Genomic DNA, 16,808 nt, shown 5'->3' on the forward strand with positions numbered 1-16,808 from the left:
GCGTTGACGTTAAAAGTGTGCATGTACATGCTGCAAATTCACTTCAAAGTAAATATCGCAAAGCAAATATCGCAATGCTCTGTTTCAACCCTAAACCTTGATATATGTCTCTTCATGCAGTACGTAGAAGGTTAAGGTAAACGTGGCCTTATGTTGTGTATTTCAGGAATTTTACTAGTATAAGATTAATTGTCGTTGAACATGTGGTTCCAACAAGTCATTCATGTCGGCATGGAACAGGGTACAACCGTACAGCCTACTTTCGTTATCCTTTCTTCGGCTGGCGAAGTTTTACATCCTCATCTGCACCTTTATAAGCATAACCTGTGTCTTCAGCTTCCAGTTATTTGAATGAGCAAGTATAAAATGGAATTTAAACATTTTTAGCGCCGCTTTGAACGGTGGGTTGGGTTGGGGAGCACGGGTTGCCAAGTCGTCTAAGGCGCTGCAAGTTCGCTGTGGAGAGTTGCTACCCTTGGGAGTAGCTTTATAAGCATAACCTGTGTTTTCAGCTTGCAGTTATTTAAATGAACAAATATAAAATGGAATTAAAAAATTATTAGCGCCGCTTTTAACGGTATTGCTGTTATATCACAGCGTGTCAGCTTGGTGTTAGGGGAGAAGCCAGAAGTGATCTAGGTATTAGACATTTACCATTTGGTGAAACTCACGAACTCAGGCATGATGCTGAAAAACATACTCAGGGCGAACCGGGATAAGAACCAACGATCATTAGTTTTTGGTACTCCAAAGGGCAGCAACTCTCCACAGCGAACTTGCGGCGCCTTAGACGACTTGGCAACTCGAGTCCCCCAACCCCCCAACCCCCCAACCCCACCCTCGTGCCAGTCTTTCGTGTATGTGTAGATAAAAACTGAAAATCCGGTGATGACAATTGTCAGCTGTCTGTGTGTCAGCGTTCCCAGATTGCGGGGGTCGTTGTGCGTACTATCCGCCGCTGATTGGTCTCGATTATTCACAGGCTTCTGTGATTTAGCTGAATTTATTTTTTATTGATATGATGATGTTACAACATTCAGTAAAACATAAACAAATTAGTTGTTTATCAGAGCTTTTATTCGAAAATATTATAAGTCTAATGATGTTCATGTATTTTATAAAAACAGACAAACTATGATATCGTTTTAAGGGATAACAATGAGTTGTGTTCCCTACTCAATAGTCAATCATTCAGAGCCATTGTATTTTCTATGCGTAATGACCTATGGACCAAAGTCATGGCATTTGGTGCGCTTATCAATATATGGACAGTGTGATTACATTTGCTTTGCCCAATGAACTGTGAGCCAGTGCCATTACATTTTCTATGCTTAATGAACTATGGACCAGTGCTATTACATTTGCAATGCTTAATAAACTATAGACCAGTGCTATTACATTTGCAATGATAAATGAGCTATAGACCGATGCCATTACATTTTCTACGTTTAAAGAACAATGAACCAGTGTCATTACACTTGCATTGATTAATGAGTTATGGTCCAGTGTCATTTTCCTTTAATTAACAAACAATGGACCAGTGCCATGATATTTGCAATGCATGGTGATATATGGACTAGTGCTTATTTACAAGCCAGGAATACAATTATGCCATTTTATTTCTACATCTGACGTCATTGCGTTTCACATGACAGGATGTCAACCTAACCTGTAAAGTGTTGAAAATGGTTTTGTTCATAACGTTAACGATGATTGATGTCACTGCTGCCAATCATGACCTGACGCTATTTATCCATGAGACGTAGGGAGGAACGAAGGCGTAGACCCCCGGTGCCCTTCGCCGTCCACACCCTCTTCCGAAAGAAACGATGCCCATCACTTTCCACTGGGTGCCGGAACTACACATCAAAGGGCCTCCGGAGTCTCCCTAGATAATGAAACAAAAGCAAAATGTAAAATAGGATGTAACAACTATTGGCGCATCGTTATCGTACACTGTTTTCAGCATACGAAGACAGTTTCCCCATCCTCCAAATGGAGCATAATGGGTATTTTAGCTGAGAACACACATCACAAAGTGGAAAGATTGTGTGCCATCTTCACCACACGGTTCCTTCTTTTGCAGTGGTACCACAGACTGTCCAGTCGCATAAGGCACCACAATTTGCAATTATAATATTGTTGGTTCGAATCCCAGATTCGACATGATTATGTGTCTAGGTTTATCGGTACCAACTGACACATGGGTTCAACCCCACCAACGAAACATGCATCACTTCGGGCTTCACTCCAGCATCAAGCTGACTGGTCGTGATATAAGAGAAATACTGTTAAAGCGACGTTAAACCAAACTCACTCACTTGCCTTTTGAAATACACTATTTGATACATGTATCGGGATTTCATATTCATTATTTCACATTAATAGATATTAAGTACCCGACAAGAGTCAATGCCTCCGGCTCTAACGTCACCAGCACAGATGTTGTTTGTGTCAAAGTTCCGGGATCCATATATCCTTCTGCATGTAGCACTGCTCACTATTGGCACTTTGACGCTCCGGAGATTATTCTCGGCCCGTGAGTTTTTCTCTGAAATTAATAGAGATAATATCAAACATTTTGATATTAGGAAGATCAAAGCGATTCTCATACAACGTTACACTTAAAAACTAACGTTACCTCGATCGTTATCCGATGGCGATCGAAAGATTTTGGCTGTGATATACAATGTCATGTACATGTAGCTGCGATCGGATCGGTACGGTTCGCGTTCGATTCGCGGTCGGATCGCGATCGACTCGCATTTGGATGCCGGATGGTTCGCGGTTTGATTGTGATACATAGTTAGTTTTGAGGTACTGTTTAAAGCGTAAAGCGATAAGCAATAACTAATGTATTGTCATATTTGTACATATATTATTACCATTTGTTAGTCCCCATCCGGCAGCAACACATATTTGCCCAACAAGAGCAGTGTCGAGTTGGTCAGGGAGACAGACGGGGCGAACACACTGTGACCATTGCAACCTCCTTGTCAACGTGATGACGGCAAGGTCGTTAGCTGAAATACACAGGAATTACTTTATGGGTGCCAATTTCAACCAGTTCGTCAAGGCGACGTACATTTCTATGCATTGTTGCATCACTAGCCAGGCTAGGTACCACTGACCTTGCGTTCGTCTCGAAAATAGTTTTCTGTCTGTCAATGTCAACCAAACACGCTGTTTATACACTGTTCAAATCTGCAGTAATCAAACCCCCTCAGTCATATATATATATATATATATATATATATATATATATATATATATATATATATTCATTCGTCTATTCCCCACATGAGTATAATGCGTTAAGTTGTTTAAATTTGATCAGGGTTACAGAATTCAATTCCTTAGTATGGCGTTCAAAAAGTTTTATTGTAGATCATTTCCAATCGTGACCATCAATGACCAAAATGATGTTAGATGCAATTCTTTTTGTGATTTGTGTTTGTTTAGGTAAATACTTCCCTGGCATTTGCATATTTTTGTGACGAGTGTCACCGATGAGGGACACCACCACTTTTTGCAAGTGGACCACAGACATGTGCTTATGTTTGGTCAGTATTATACAATATATATTAATTTTCTTATGATCATGGAAAGAGTTGTGTCACTTATATTTACAGGAACGACTGCTTCATTACCGAAGATGCACCGTGGCTCGTCAAACAAAAGACGTGGGTTTGAAACCCATCGTGATAATGCTGGAACACTACTTTTTCAAGCATTATCTAAGCTCTGTATTTGGCCGGCTGATGAAGCTGAATCTCATTACTTACAGAAACTACTGCTTCGGTACTGAGGATGGACCGTGACTTGAGAGACACGAAATCGTCTTGCTCTGTTCCGACTCGAAGACCCAACTCCTATAGTCAACCGTCTTGGGTTTACCACAACATTTCGTCTTCTGAAATACACAGAAACATGACATTCGTTGATGTTTGTACTCGTTGAATGATGTTTTAAATAATATTTTAACATGGAGTAAGGCGTTCTCACACCACCGCGAAACTGACGTGCAGAGGAGTATGAACGACATCTTTTAGCGTTGATACGATTTTCACGAGACTGTGTTCCAGATGTGGCGTAAACACTGCGGATTAATTCTTGAGGTAACCGCTGGGGATGAGTAAACACAAAACTATAACATTTGTCTATTATCATTGGTGAGGTGAGGTGACATGGGGTTTTACGTCGCGTCCCAGATTATTGCACTTATATAGCGGCGTGAATGTACGTGTGTGTGTGGCTGCTTGTACTAGTCCGCCCTGATGCCGATTTATAGTGCTAACTCACTGAGATACCATGCCGCAGTTTAACATGAATACCCTACTCAGACACAGTATATTGAATCCGAGCCGACCAGTCCTTGTTTTAGCCCCTTAATGCCGAGCGCCAGGCAGGGTAACAACATGTAACATTTTTTGACGTCTTTTGGTATGACGTGGCCGGTGTTCGAATCCCGGACCTTTCGCTCTCCTGGCGGACGCTCTACCACTAGACCACAGAGGCGGTCATTATCACTTAGACACATCGTACATTTAGACCCTCATTCCATACAGGTTTGGACTTGAACACACATAAAGTTAATGTAAATTCTAAAACACATTTCAATATTACGTTTATCGCACTTTTATCTTCAACTTAGAACAGCACAACTGCGTGTTGCAACAATATGCATATCTGTAGCTTACTTCTTCATAAGACCTTGTCTTATAGCGTTTGCTCGTCACGTCAACAGGCCTGGGTTCAAATCCCCAAATGAATATATTGTCAGAACTCTTCCGCCGTTATATTGCTGGAATATTGCTGATGCGGCGTAAAACCTCACTCACTAACCATACACACAACGTACACGACACAGTGAGCAGCAGTGAGGACGTGTCTGTCGTCGATGATGCTGCCACCGCACAGGCTGCTTCTGGTTGCCACTACAGCCATCCAGGGAAACTGACACTCTGCAGACGCATCCCCTCCCACAATACGGCTAGATGCCACGTACATCTGGGCCGGGCCGGTTATGGAGCTCACACCACAGTCTAGAAATGAATGTCCTTGTTAAGGAAGTATGTCATACAAAGATCTGAGTTAAGTATATGAAAAAACACAAATACGTACAAAGTTTTCATGGGGACAGGCCAAATAAATAAGTAATCAAAAGGTTTTTAGTGCTAACACACACACAAATGCTTCATGTTGTTTTTTTGTGCATACAATGGACATATAAAATAATAACTGTACGACAAAAATTGTTTTATATGCATCAACATTAAAGTTTCCCGAAACCTCGCTGAACCAGGAAACCCCGAATTCAGTGCGTTACTGTTTGTAACGACAACATAAGTACGAAGAATATTACTCTGAACCACTGATTCGTTAATCCGGAAATGTTTTAATCCTTACCATTTTACTGGGAAGAGGACCGTCCGGATAAACGAGGTTTCAGTGTCCTGACTTTATCTTGAAAAATTTATCTACGCCTAGTACAAGTGAACATTTGCTAACGCTGATCCCCTTTTACATACAATTATGAGTACCAGATGCATACGTGTTATGGTTTATTTGCAAAAATATTTAATTGTACAGGTATCTTTTATACTATGATAAATGCCATGTTACCTTTCACAGTTAACAAGGGAACGGTAGTCGTGGTTGTCCTTGGAGGAGGTCGTACTTATGTAATAGATCAAATGACTTATAAAATACAATGTCATTAAAGGAAGAGGAAGTCAATACTTCAGCATGATGTCACGTCGTATTTCTTTTTTTTATCAAAACGTAAAGTAAAACACATGTCTTTAACTTCGTCTGGATCATATAAACTTGATAGCTCATTATCATGCATCAGAAATCACAATAAACAGGTAGATGTAGCTAGTATACATGGCATAAGCAGTACAAGTTTACGTGATAGTTCTATTGTTTATGTAAATGTGAACGTGCATGAGGCTGTTTTACCGGAAGGTGGGCGCCCACATTGACAGTATCTGTAGAGTAGCTGGCACACCTGGGATGTGGGGTAACATTGGCGGAAGTACGGACAGTGCTCTCCACATCTGCCTATGTCATGAAATACACATATCAGGGATGGAACTTCCCAATATAACGAATATTGCAAAGACGTCAGTGTATTTGTGTCAACGAATCAATAATATATCTCATACAAGGGGCCCTTAGCGCCACAGCTCATTTATGGAAAGCTCTAAACATTATGAATAATAATAAATCACTATACAATTTGAACGAGCAGATCATTGCAGTGTTGTTAAAGGAAAAATTGATGGGATTGCAAATTTATCGAGCCTAAACCCCCTTTAAACAAAATTTTTATATTTTTTATGAAAATGTTTAGTATAGCGTGAATTAAGAACACTGACATCTAGAATATTGGGCGCAAAAGGAATTTTTTTTATTATGACATTTTATTATAGTGAATCACAATGATGACACCAGGTGTTAGCGAAGAGGGTATGCATGTTCTGCTCTAGCCGAAACACCCGCCACTCACATAATCAAAAAGTTCCAGCAAATAAAGAGATGTGAAAACTCCATTACAGGTCACAAAATATGAGAAATCATTGCCCATCATGTTGACAAGCGGTGTGACCTTTCTAGTAAATTCCTCTGAATGTCCACTATAAGATATCTGGAATGACCTAACCAGGCTAAACACTGTCATATTCAGTTCCAAAGAAGAAATGTTTTGAGCTCTATGTATAATTACTTGAGCCGTTTTAAGACTAAGCCAAAAATACTATATTTTTCTTATGTGAAGTGAGATTGCTGACACCTGTTTCTTCGGTATTCACCATCCGTATTATTATCAACTGAGTCACACTTTTGATTCATTGTCATATGTTTACCAGTACTTAACCATACGAATAAGTAATACGATTATACTTCTCAAAGAAGTTAAGGACCACCCGATATTTCAACATAACTACATGTACAGTTAATCTATTATACCATGTATACATGTATAGTATTATGAAATAATCGGATGATCCTTTCTTTTGAATAGCATACAATTACTGTGTCTTCATATTAATTCAAACATCAGTAACATGCATGTCACAAGGTAGTGTGTTACTATTCAAAGGTAAATAATTGTATAAATTTATCTGACACAATTAATCTTAAGTAAAATAGTCAATCCTGCCTGCACAACATTCGTCAACAACTTACGTGTTTGACCGTGGCTCCTACACACAAATGTCAACAAGCAGAGAGTAAACACAAAAACTCGCCACCAGAGACTCCAGACGCGAATTCCCTCACACCAACCCATGACTTTACTTCAAATGAAGACAGCTAACTTAGCAAACGGTTTTATTCAGAAATAAATAAAGCTTGTATTATAAACAACTTTTAAAATAACGATGATAGTATGGACCATTGAACAACGATTATTTGAGACTTTGTGTGACAACATTTTGTATTCAAAGACGTTGAGATGAACAAGGACAAAAGTGTTACTACAATAGGTACACTACATCAAGGTCAAACAGGTGTGTGCTCGATAAACAACAGGATGTTTGGCTGTTTTGTGGTCATCAAAGTATGATGTCACTATCGAAATATTTCAATGTTGAAGCGACTTCAGAGGAAAGGATGTTTATCACTGTGACTGGACAGTAGTGAAATTCAGGTTATAATGAAAATATAGCTGAATTTCACAAACGTGATCATATCACAAAATCCAGCATTAAAGCGTTTAACACAGTAGGGGACATTCCTTTTTGACGCTTTTATTTCAATATACATTAACATGTATATTTTAGTTGCTCTAGCGTCTGTGTATTAGGTCAAGATGATATAATGCGGATTTAGTGTCCTTTGACATCTTATTCGCTTCTGAATTTCTTTTTTTTGTTATTTAACGCAGTACGCAGTAATATTCCAGCTATTTGACGACCATCTGTAACTGATCGAGTCTGGACCAGACAGTCCAGTGATTGACATCATGAACATCGATCTCCCAAATTTGGATACGATGACATGCATGAACCCAATCACCGAGTCTGTCCATCTGATCCCGTTAGTAGCCTCTTACGACAAGCGCGGGTTACTGGGAACCAATCGCTTTATACGTGCAATATCTAGGATGCGACGTTGAACCCCATTTCACCTCACCTTACCATCCTGCCTACTCAGAGTTTTCTTTTTTATTTCATCCGTTCCAGAAAACACTTTTACTTTGAGCATGTCCCGAGCTAAGGTATTTCTCCCTATGTGTGTACCTACACCACGAAGGACTTATCAGAATTACAAGTCACCTCTACGGAGTCAGAGTTATGACTATAAGTAAAAGCGATAAAAATCATATTCATAATGGTAATAAATCTCTACTAAAAGCAGAGTACATTGTACGAGTCCGACTATCATGATCATGTGTTTATAAATCACTATTAAGTTGTGATGACACCAAGTGTTCGCGAAAAGGCGAGAGTATCCACCGTTGGTAGCTGTCACAATACCTTTAACACGTCAACGCCAGAGAACAACCAGTCTCGATTATCTGCCGCTACAAATACCATAGGGCGCAAAGGGCAAAACAGTGAAAATGATATGAATGGATCGCTGAAAACAAGTGATGACACCAGGTGTTTGCGAAAACGTTAACCATGACCTGCCGGTAGCACCCGCCACTCACGCAATGTGCATATAAGTATACTAAGTATTTGTTGCCTGATGCCTTACGTCAGTGCTCCTGCCATTCGGCGGTGGCGTGTAAACAATTAGGGCAGATTACAGGTGTTTGTGAAAAGGTGAGTCTATCCTGCCCCACCTGGGAAACCGACCCTTGAAGATCCGGGTTAGAATAGGTAAAAGCTGACTATGCTTGTCGTAAGAGGCAACTAACGAGATCGGGTGGTCAGACTCGCTGACTTGGTTGATGCATGTCCTCGTATTCCAATTGCGTGGATCGATACTCATGATGTCAATCACTGGATTGTCTGGTCCAGACTCGATTATTTACATTTATTTATATTGCTGTAATATTGCTGAGGGCGGCGTTAAACAACAAACTAACAAACAAACAAACAAACCCCCGAAACCTGTCACAAACACCTGCAAAGGCAAGGCAATAGAGCATGAAAAGGTAAAAAAAATAAAATGGAATGTGTTTATGAATGTGTCGTCTGTCTGTGTGTGTGTCTATATAAATTTATGTGTGTGTGTGTGTTGGGTTGTGTGTGTATGTATCTATAAATGTGCGTGTGTAGCTATGTGTAGCTATGTAGCTTTGGGTATGTGCATCTAAGTATGTATGTATGTGTCTATGTGTGTGTTGAATTGTGTTTCTATTGTGGTGGTTATGTGGACATACATAATCATCCTAAATACATTTTATGAGTGCAAAACCTTCTCGGTACTTGGTGTACCTTTTCTAATGACGATAACATACCGTTAAAACCTGTAATGATTATTGTCATTAACTGAATAGTCTGTTGAGAATGCCAACGTATTTTATAAAGAAGTTATTACATTTACGGCAAATTTTACTTTTACTCCATGTGACGAGCTGCGAGTTTTACATTCAATGTATTATTATTGAAAAACCTTTGTCTCTTGTTCAGCATTTTCTTTCATTAGCTTTCATAAATTTAATATGTAAAATAAGTACACCTGCGACTAATAAATAGTTGTTTTTTCAAGCTTACCATAGTTTATATACTTCACTATCCATGATCGTGACCTGGAGGGTATTGTTATATGCTTGGCTAGTGTTCCTATACAAATACACATACATTAGTCACACGATGTGCATGATGAGCAAACAGTTGGATATGTATGACAATGGTGTGATTCTAATTATCCTGCTTCTTCTGTTATTTATGCCAGGTCAGCACAAATAAGTTATCACATCCCTAAATATCAATATTTTTCCTTCTCAAATAGCAAAGCTATTCAATGTAGAACTTAGGTCTGCAACCTATAGCTGACACGACTTGAAATTCAAACAAGCTCTACTCCCACCATTCACACCTTTCAGTATATGAATATCAGGTTGCAGGGGGAAATTTTGAGTGAATATTACTTAATTCCACATCCTTATGACAGTTACCTCGTTACAGCACTTATTCTCCTCTTAATTTCTGTTAAAATTGAACTGTCAGCACTCAAAGAATACTTCTACATGGTTTGTTTTTTAAAACATAAATTTAGTTTGAAGACTTTTAAACATTAAAGAATTTCGCATTTCGCATAATACACAACTGCTTATGGGTATCTTAATGGGCAAATTTATTTCTCACTCCAGTCTTCGTTGAACCAGTTTATTTTCACACAAACTTACCCAGCCACAGATTACTTTTTATACACTGTTGCAGGAATGAATGAAGGATAAATAGACATAATCAAATTTAACACCAATTCATTCCATTTTCAAATACATGAAAAACAAACTCGGAAGACATCTTTTGACCCTCACTTTATAGTTATGTCAGTATCATTGTATGTATTGATTTCTTTTCTTCCAACCATCCAGCATTCTTCATCACATAGCCTACAGACGTTCCCATCCCCATCCCCATCCCCATCCCTACATTCCCACAATCACACCCACCCCATCCTCATCCCCACACCCACAACCACCTCCCCATTCCCACACCCATACCCACACCCACACCCACACCCACATCCCCACAACCACACCCACAACCACATCCCCATCCCCATCCTCACATCCCCACACCCATACCCACACCCACACCCACATCCCCACAACCACATCCCCATCCCCATCCTCACATCCCCACACCCACACCCACACCCACACCCACACCCACACCCACACCCATAACCTACACCCACACCTACACCCACATCCTTCTCCTCCTACTTATACAAAAACTACATGGAAGAAAAGCATTCCAAGAAGACGGTATTGCAAGTGTTTATTCTGTTGCTCATCTCGTGTCCGTTAGTAGTGATAAGGCTTCCTCGCTGACGTTACATAGTCAATCCAAGCGATATATTTGGACACTCTTGTATATTTTCCAGGAAACATGGGCCGAGCACAACCAACACCACTAGACACAACTCCAATCAGAGTCCATTTGTTGTTGTAGTCGCAAATCAGAGGACCGCCGGAATCAGTCTGAAAAAAAAAAGTATTTCTTAGTGAATCGGTTTGACAAAATTGCAATGTGGTAGTAATAGCAGTAGTAGCAGTAGTAGTAGCAATATGACCAGTAGTAGAACAACCACCAGCAGCAGCAGCAGCAGTAGTACCAGTGGTAGAGACATTAGCAGTAGTAGTAACAGCAGAAGGAGTAGGCGTAGTAGTCGTAATAGTAGTAGTCGTAATAGTAGACGTCGTAATAGTAGTAGTATAAGTAGTAGTAGTAGTAGTAGTAGTAGTAGTAGTGGTAGTAGTAGTAGTATAAGTAGTAGTAGTAGTAGTAGTGGTAGTAGTAGTAGTAGTAGTAGTAGTAGTGGTAGTAGTAGTAGTAGTAGTAGTAGTAGTAGTAGTAGTAGTATAATGTGTACGTTTGAAAGCTTATTCTATTTTATTAGTTAATACCCACACATCACCCTTCCGCTGTGCACAAATAAGACAGAATAAACAACACTGTTATCGCAATTATCTTTTATCATTTTCTTATTATTTTTGTCTGCAATGTAGTCTGACAATAACCTCTCCTGACAGTGTGATGATATAGATGTCATGCATTTCTGCATCTGACAACATAAACAACGTACATTACAGGAATCTTTTCCTCCTTTGTCGAAGTAACCGGCGCAGAGTTGTGTGTCCACCATGTTGTACGCCGTCTGGCACGTCTCCCACTCCACCAGCGGTACTTTCACCTTCTGTAGCTGGAACGGCTGGAACAGCCTCGTCTCTGCAACATCAAGCCACATGTTATAACCGTTACTCTTAGCATTTAGAACACTTCTCGTGGTGGCAACACAAGGCAATAAACACACGTATTGGAACATTCACAGCTTGATAGTTTGGAGTGTATAGTTTAAAGTTCCCAACATCAAGCTGACACGCCGCAATATGATCACTTAAACATTGTTCAAGTAAGTGCCTTTGTTACAAAAATAAGTTAATGCCTTAGGTTTGACAACAAAAAGGGATTGGGGTGCAAAATATTTTTTTAATTTATCCTTTAAGTGAAAATGATTGTATGTCTTATGAACGATAAATGAAAACAAGCTGTCTGTAGTCAATTCCTAAGTGGGCAGTATGTTCTAAATGCCATTCAAAGACTTGATGTTTGTCGGTTGGATTTTTATACAGACCTTTATCCTTGACAAATCTTTCACAAATATTAACAAGGAATGAGTGTTCCGTGAACTTTGAATAACTTTGTACACGCTCTAAAGTATCTAAGCAATTTATAATTGTAGACGTCTTAAGTTGGATCTGTTAGTATACTGCTTTACATAAAGGGACAATTCTCGCTTGGAATGACACTCACCTGATGTAAGTCCCCATCCAGCAACAATGCATTTCTGCATGGGTTTATACTGATGGTCTTGAGGTGGAAGGCAAATCGGACGTATGCATTTGCTAAACTTGATGGGTTCTTTTAGTCTTAAAAGTACAATATCGTTGACATCTGAAAAAAAACATATTGATTGTTCACATGAAGATTTTATATATTGGTTCAATAAAAAGGATATGCCTATATTTGTCATTAATACAGATTACGATATTTAACGTTCAAAGTTCAAAGAGACGGCTTCTTATTCTAACATAAAGTTATAGATGGATATTTGTTTTTATAATGAAGCCATGCTTGATGGTTGATAACTCACTGGTGACATTCAGAGGGCTTTTACAACACTAAGAATTGTGATTGGCTAAGTCTATTTTCAGAAGATATACTTTTACATATATACTTTATCCTATTCGACCTGGAACGGGAGGTATTCAGTAACAGGGACTAACAGTGAAAGTATTAGAGCAAAGTAGTCCCCAGCCACCGATATTTTTAAGAGAAAATTACGAAATTGAGCATGGCATGGAGGAAATGTGGCTCCTCACTTTGCAGCAAAATACCATGCGCTGGTCGTTTCTCTGTCAAGATTCAGTAATGTCCCTGCAGTGTTGACGTAAATGTAAAGCTTTTAGTCAACTCAACAAGTGGAATAAAATATTGATACATGTACATGGGAGAATATTTCTCACACACCTGACCAATGCTCTGGATGCATGCTGAAGGCTGATACTGTTGCATTTCGTGTTCGGCGTCTGTCTGAGGATCCGAGCCCCACAGTTACATCTTTGGCATTCCTTATTCCCCTATGTGAAAATAAAACATGTATATGTTTTCTCTGTACACTATATAATTAATATCTATCATATATAATTCCATTCTTGGATACCAACACTTGAATGTGATATGAAGTTGTGCGCGAAGCACATTCACATTTCTTCATAAATCATACCAACAAGTATCAGCGATTTGCTAAATGGTTTGTACATTTCTGACACACTGTTACAATGTACATGTTTATAACTAAGATACTTTTACTCGTGGCGTTGAATCACATCACTCACCAAGCGTGTTACAGTCTGTTTAAATATCAAGCTGTCATATCAGATTATCTCATAGTCTAAATGGTATTTGTTGGTTCAAATATAACTGAAAATAGCATTCTTTAAATATTTGGCATAAAAATGTGGACAGTGAGGTAGCCTGGTGGTTAAGGCATTGTTGGATCGATTACTCAAATGGGCACAGTTGTGACGCCCAGTTAAGGTATCCACTGACGTCATACTTCTGCCCTGAAAGCATATTTAATCACTCATTCACCCACTCATTCGAGAAAATAAAAGCCAAGGAAGCTATACTAACATGAGGCAGTGAGCTGCACTGATGATGTGTCTGTCGTCGATGATGGCGCCTCCACAACGCAAGGAACCCTTGATGAACAGCGCGACGGTCCATGGCAACTCGCACTCGCCAACGTCCCGTCCGCCAACGATGTAGGTGGATATCCTAGGTATGGGAGGAGATTCAGCAACGCCACATTGGATGTCCGAGGGTATAGCTTGGAAAAGTTCAAACAGTTACTTCATTACACACTCCATATTTTCGAGACATCCTTAAATATACATATATCCGAAGTGTCGTAGTGAAACATATTTTTGCCATTTACCTCATTTATTAATATTTTATAGTCATTGTTACTATTGCAAATGAAGTTAAACAAAAAAGATATGGGGCAAGAAATGATTCATGCGAACATGTCAATGTAGGCTTTGAACATGAAGCAGCTTTATTTATGAATACAACATGCTATGTGAAGCTACCTTGTATTTGCGTAATATGAAATTTAAAGCCTTAAATACCTTCACACTTGCATATGTCCCAGTACTGTTTGCAGGCGGGAAAGCTTACGCACTGCTTTAAAACATCACAGAAGCCACATAGGTCTGTAATATGACAGAACATTACAGTGACATGAAACCACACAGTGCAAGACTTGAGTCATATCTATAACGTGCCAGTGATCATTCACTTTACATAAGTGTCTCACAAAAGCAATGTTGAGCAGTGAAAGCTTTTCTAATGTTGCCAAACAATACGACAGAATTCATAACATGATTTGCAATTTTTATAATCCATGCATATGTAATGGAGATATATATCTCAATGAACTGAACATAGTAACATTCCATGATTTACAATCGCATGCATCATGCATACAGGGGAATTTATACATGTATATATGATAATTTACATTTGGACGCATTGAAAACTATTTGTGGGGCGGTTCGGGGTACCAGTCATGTTAAATTTTATAACGAAACAAACTTTCAGTCCCTAAAAGAACGACGACACCACTTCAAACTGACTACATTTTACAAAATGAAAAACAGTATTTCACCTGTATATCTCAACGATCTCATTCCAAGTCCAGTCTCTGATAAAAGCAATTATAACCTTAGAAATAGATCTAACATGCAAAAAATTAAATGTAGAACCCAGACCTATGCTAAATCATTTCTTCCGGATACGATTAACCTGCGGAACACTCTACCCAATGAAGTTACTCATTCTTGCTCATTAAAAGAATTCAAATCCTTAATTAATCGTTCTGATACAATTATTAATAATTTTGACTTAAAATACGGTTATAGATCATGCCAAATTGTCCACTGTCGCCTTAGGCTCGGCTGCAGTGACCTAAACGCTGATAAGTTTAGACGACATGTCAGACATATCAGATTGCTCTTGTAGGTATCACTTTGAAGACGCAATTCACTTTTTCTATACCTGTCAAAAATACGATAATATCAGAAACACTATATATTTCTACAAACATGGGTATGATTTAAAAACGATATTACATGGCAGTAGTTTAGTTAACAGTTCTGCAAACATGACTATCCTTAAATCAGTCCCCGATTTCATTGTCAAAAGCAAAAGATTCGAATAGCCTCATTTTATGCATGTAATGGATAACTGCATTATCTTATTTCACAGACACCACTTGTAGTGGCTTCATATATTTCATTTGTGCATTTAGTATGTTTATGTTTAGCACTATCTTACATATAATCTTATATATAACCAGCTGTTGTAAAGTTATTACCTGGAGAGGTATTTACATAAGCAAGTTTTGCTTGTTTACCGATCCATATTTCTTTTGAAATAAAAATATGTTTAAACCATATGATACCTATATATATATATAGTGTACATTTCTTTCTTCATTGTAATCAAATATTAACAACATATGCCATCACCACTAAATTGTTTCTTACATATTAATTCAAACGACATACCGTGCTTGTTTACATACACTGTATATTGATTATCTTTTAAAGTGTATATAGTCGATGCCACACAAAGATTTATATCAAATAATACCCTTCATATGGCAATAAATCAGAAATAAACAATACATGATACCTAGCCTTGAGATGATGACAAAATATTGTGATAATACATTGAAACATGAAACAAAGCTTTTTTTACAAGGCAGCTATACTTTGCCATTCCAAAAAAATAACCATTGTAGCGCGAGCATATATATTATTAATAATTCAAAAAATGGGCAAACACTTACTGGCGCTGTCGGTTGTCAGGAATAAGGCACATAGTACAAGTAGTAAAAGTGTAGATTTCGTCCACATGTTTGCAATTAAAGTGTTTCCTCTTCTTATCTTCCGTAATAGTGTACGAGACAAGAATGGTGCATCAAAGGATGGTGCTTCCACATAACATTACTTAAATACGCGTACAAGAATTACAACTATTTCCTATGTTGACCCTCATTTGGATGACACAAGACAACACACCAGCTCCTCCTTATAACTAGTCCCTGAAAACGTACCTGCACCATCTTTTGATAAGGATTATTTGTTTTACTTTTTCCATTACCCGACGCAAATAAAAGGCTACTCTTCAGCTTAGATTACAAGCGAAGTGGGCACTGGTGTAAAGTCCTATTCTTTAAATGGTGTTTGAGATGTACTTAGGTCTATGTTCGAGAGACAACTGTGGAATCTCTTCTTTATCAACTGAGACAATAGTTTGTTCATGCACTGATGTCAACCCCTATATAGGGGAAAGTATATGTGCAGGTTAAGTACATCAATGCGTGGTTAGTACGACTACATGGCCAACACCGAATCTACGTCGCCATTGACAAAATGAGTCAATTGTAATGTTCATTCATAACATTCCCTATTTACATAAACCGCCTTTCTTCTTCTTTACATCTTATCGTTACACAGTAACTCCTTCTTCTGGTGATGGTATTATAAGATATTATTTTCTACGATTTTTGATATGTCTGAATCATAACCATATTGTTATTTCTTGTTC

General features: G+C 38.6%; 1 protein-coding gene across 1 annotated transcript; it reads right to left on the minus strand.

Moving 5' to 3' along the window:
• Nucleotides 1–1,089: 1,089 nt before the first annotated feature.
• Nucleotides 1,090–16,368, minus strand: LOC124116256 (transmembrane protease serine 9-like). Its single transcript, XM_048399109.1, has 15 exons — nt 16,048–16,368; nt 14,324–14,407; nt 13,827–14,022; nt 13,161–13,270; nt 12,444–12,584; nt 11,716–11,858; nt 10,935–11,110; nt 7,192–7,301; nt 5,965–6,066; nt 5,626–5,679; nt 4,862–5,045; nt 3,786–3,913; nt 2,886–3,023; nt 2,400–2,551; nt 1,090–1,888 (listed from the first exon to the last, which is right to left on the minus strand). The coding sequence occupies exons 1-15, from the start codon at nt 16,112–16,114 to the stop codon at nt 1,733–1,735; spliced, it is 1,941 nt and encodes a 646-aa protein (XP_048255066.1). The 5' UTR covers nt 16,115–16,368; the 3' UTR covers nt 1,090–1,732.
• Between the last annotated feature and the right edge of the window lie 440 nt (nt 16,369–16,808).

This window comes from Haliotis rufescens, unplaced genomic scaffold (genome assembly GCF_023055435.1).
Source record: "Haliotis rufescens isolate VD_foot unplaced genomic scaffold, xgHalRufe1.0.p SCAF_19, whole genome shotgun sequence".
NCBI classification, from domain to species: domain Eukaryota; kingdom Metazoa; phylum Mollusca; class Gastropoda; order Lepetellida; family Haliotidae; genus Haliotis; species Haliotis rufescens.

Excerpts from the sequence above, each read along its gene's own strand:
- LOC124116256 (XM_048399109.1), bottom strand. The coding sequence starts at position 16,114 with ATGTGGACGAAATCTACACTTTTACTACTTGTACTATGTGCCTTATTC. Across the intron at positions 13,271-13,826 it reads AGTGCAGCTCACTGCCTCAT|GGGAATAAGGAATGCCAAAG; the intron begins GTTAGTATAGCT and ends ATTTTCACATAG. Across the intron at positions 5,680-5,964 it reads ATGTGGGCGCCCACCTTCCG|TACGACCTCCTCCAAGGACA; the intron begins GTAAAACAGCCT and ends CTATTACATAAG.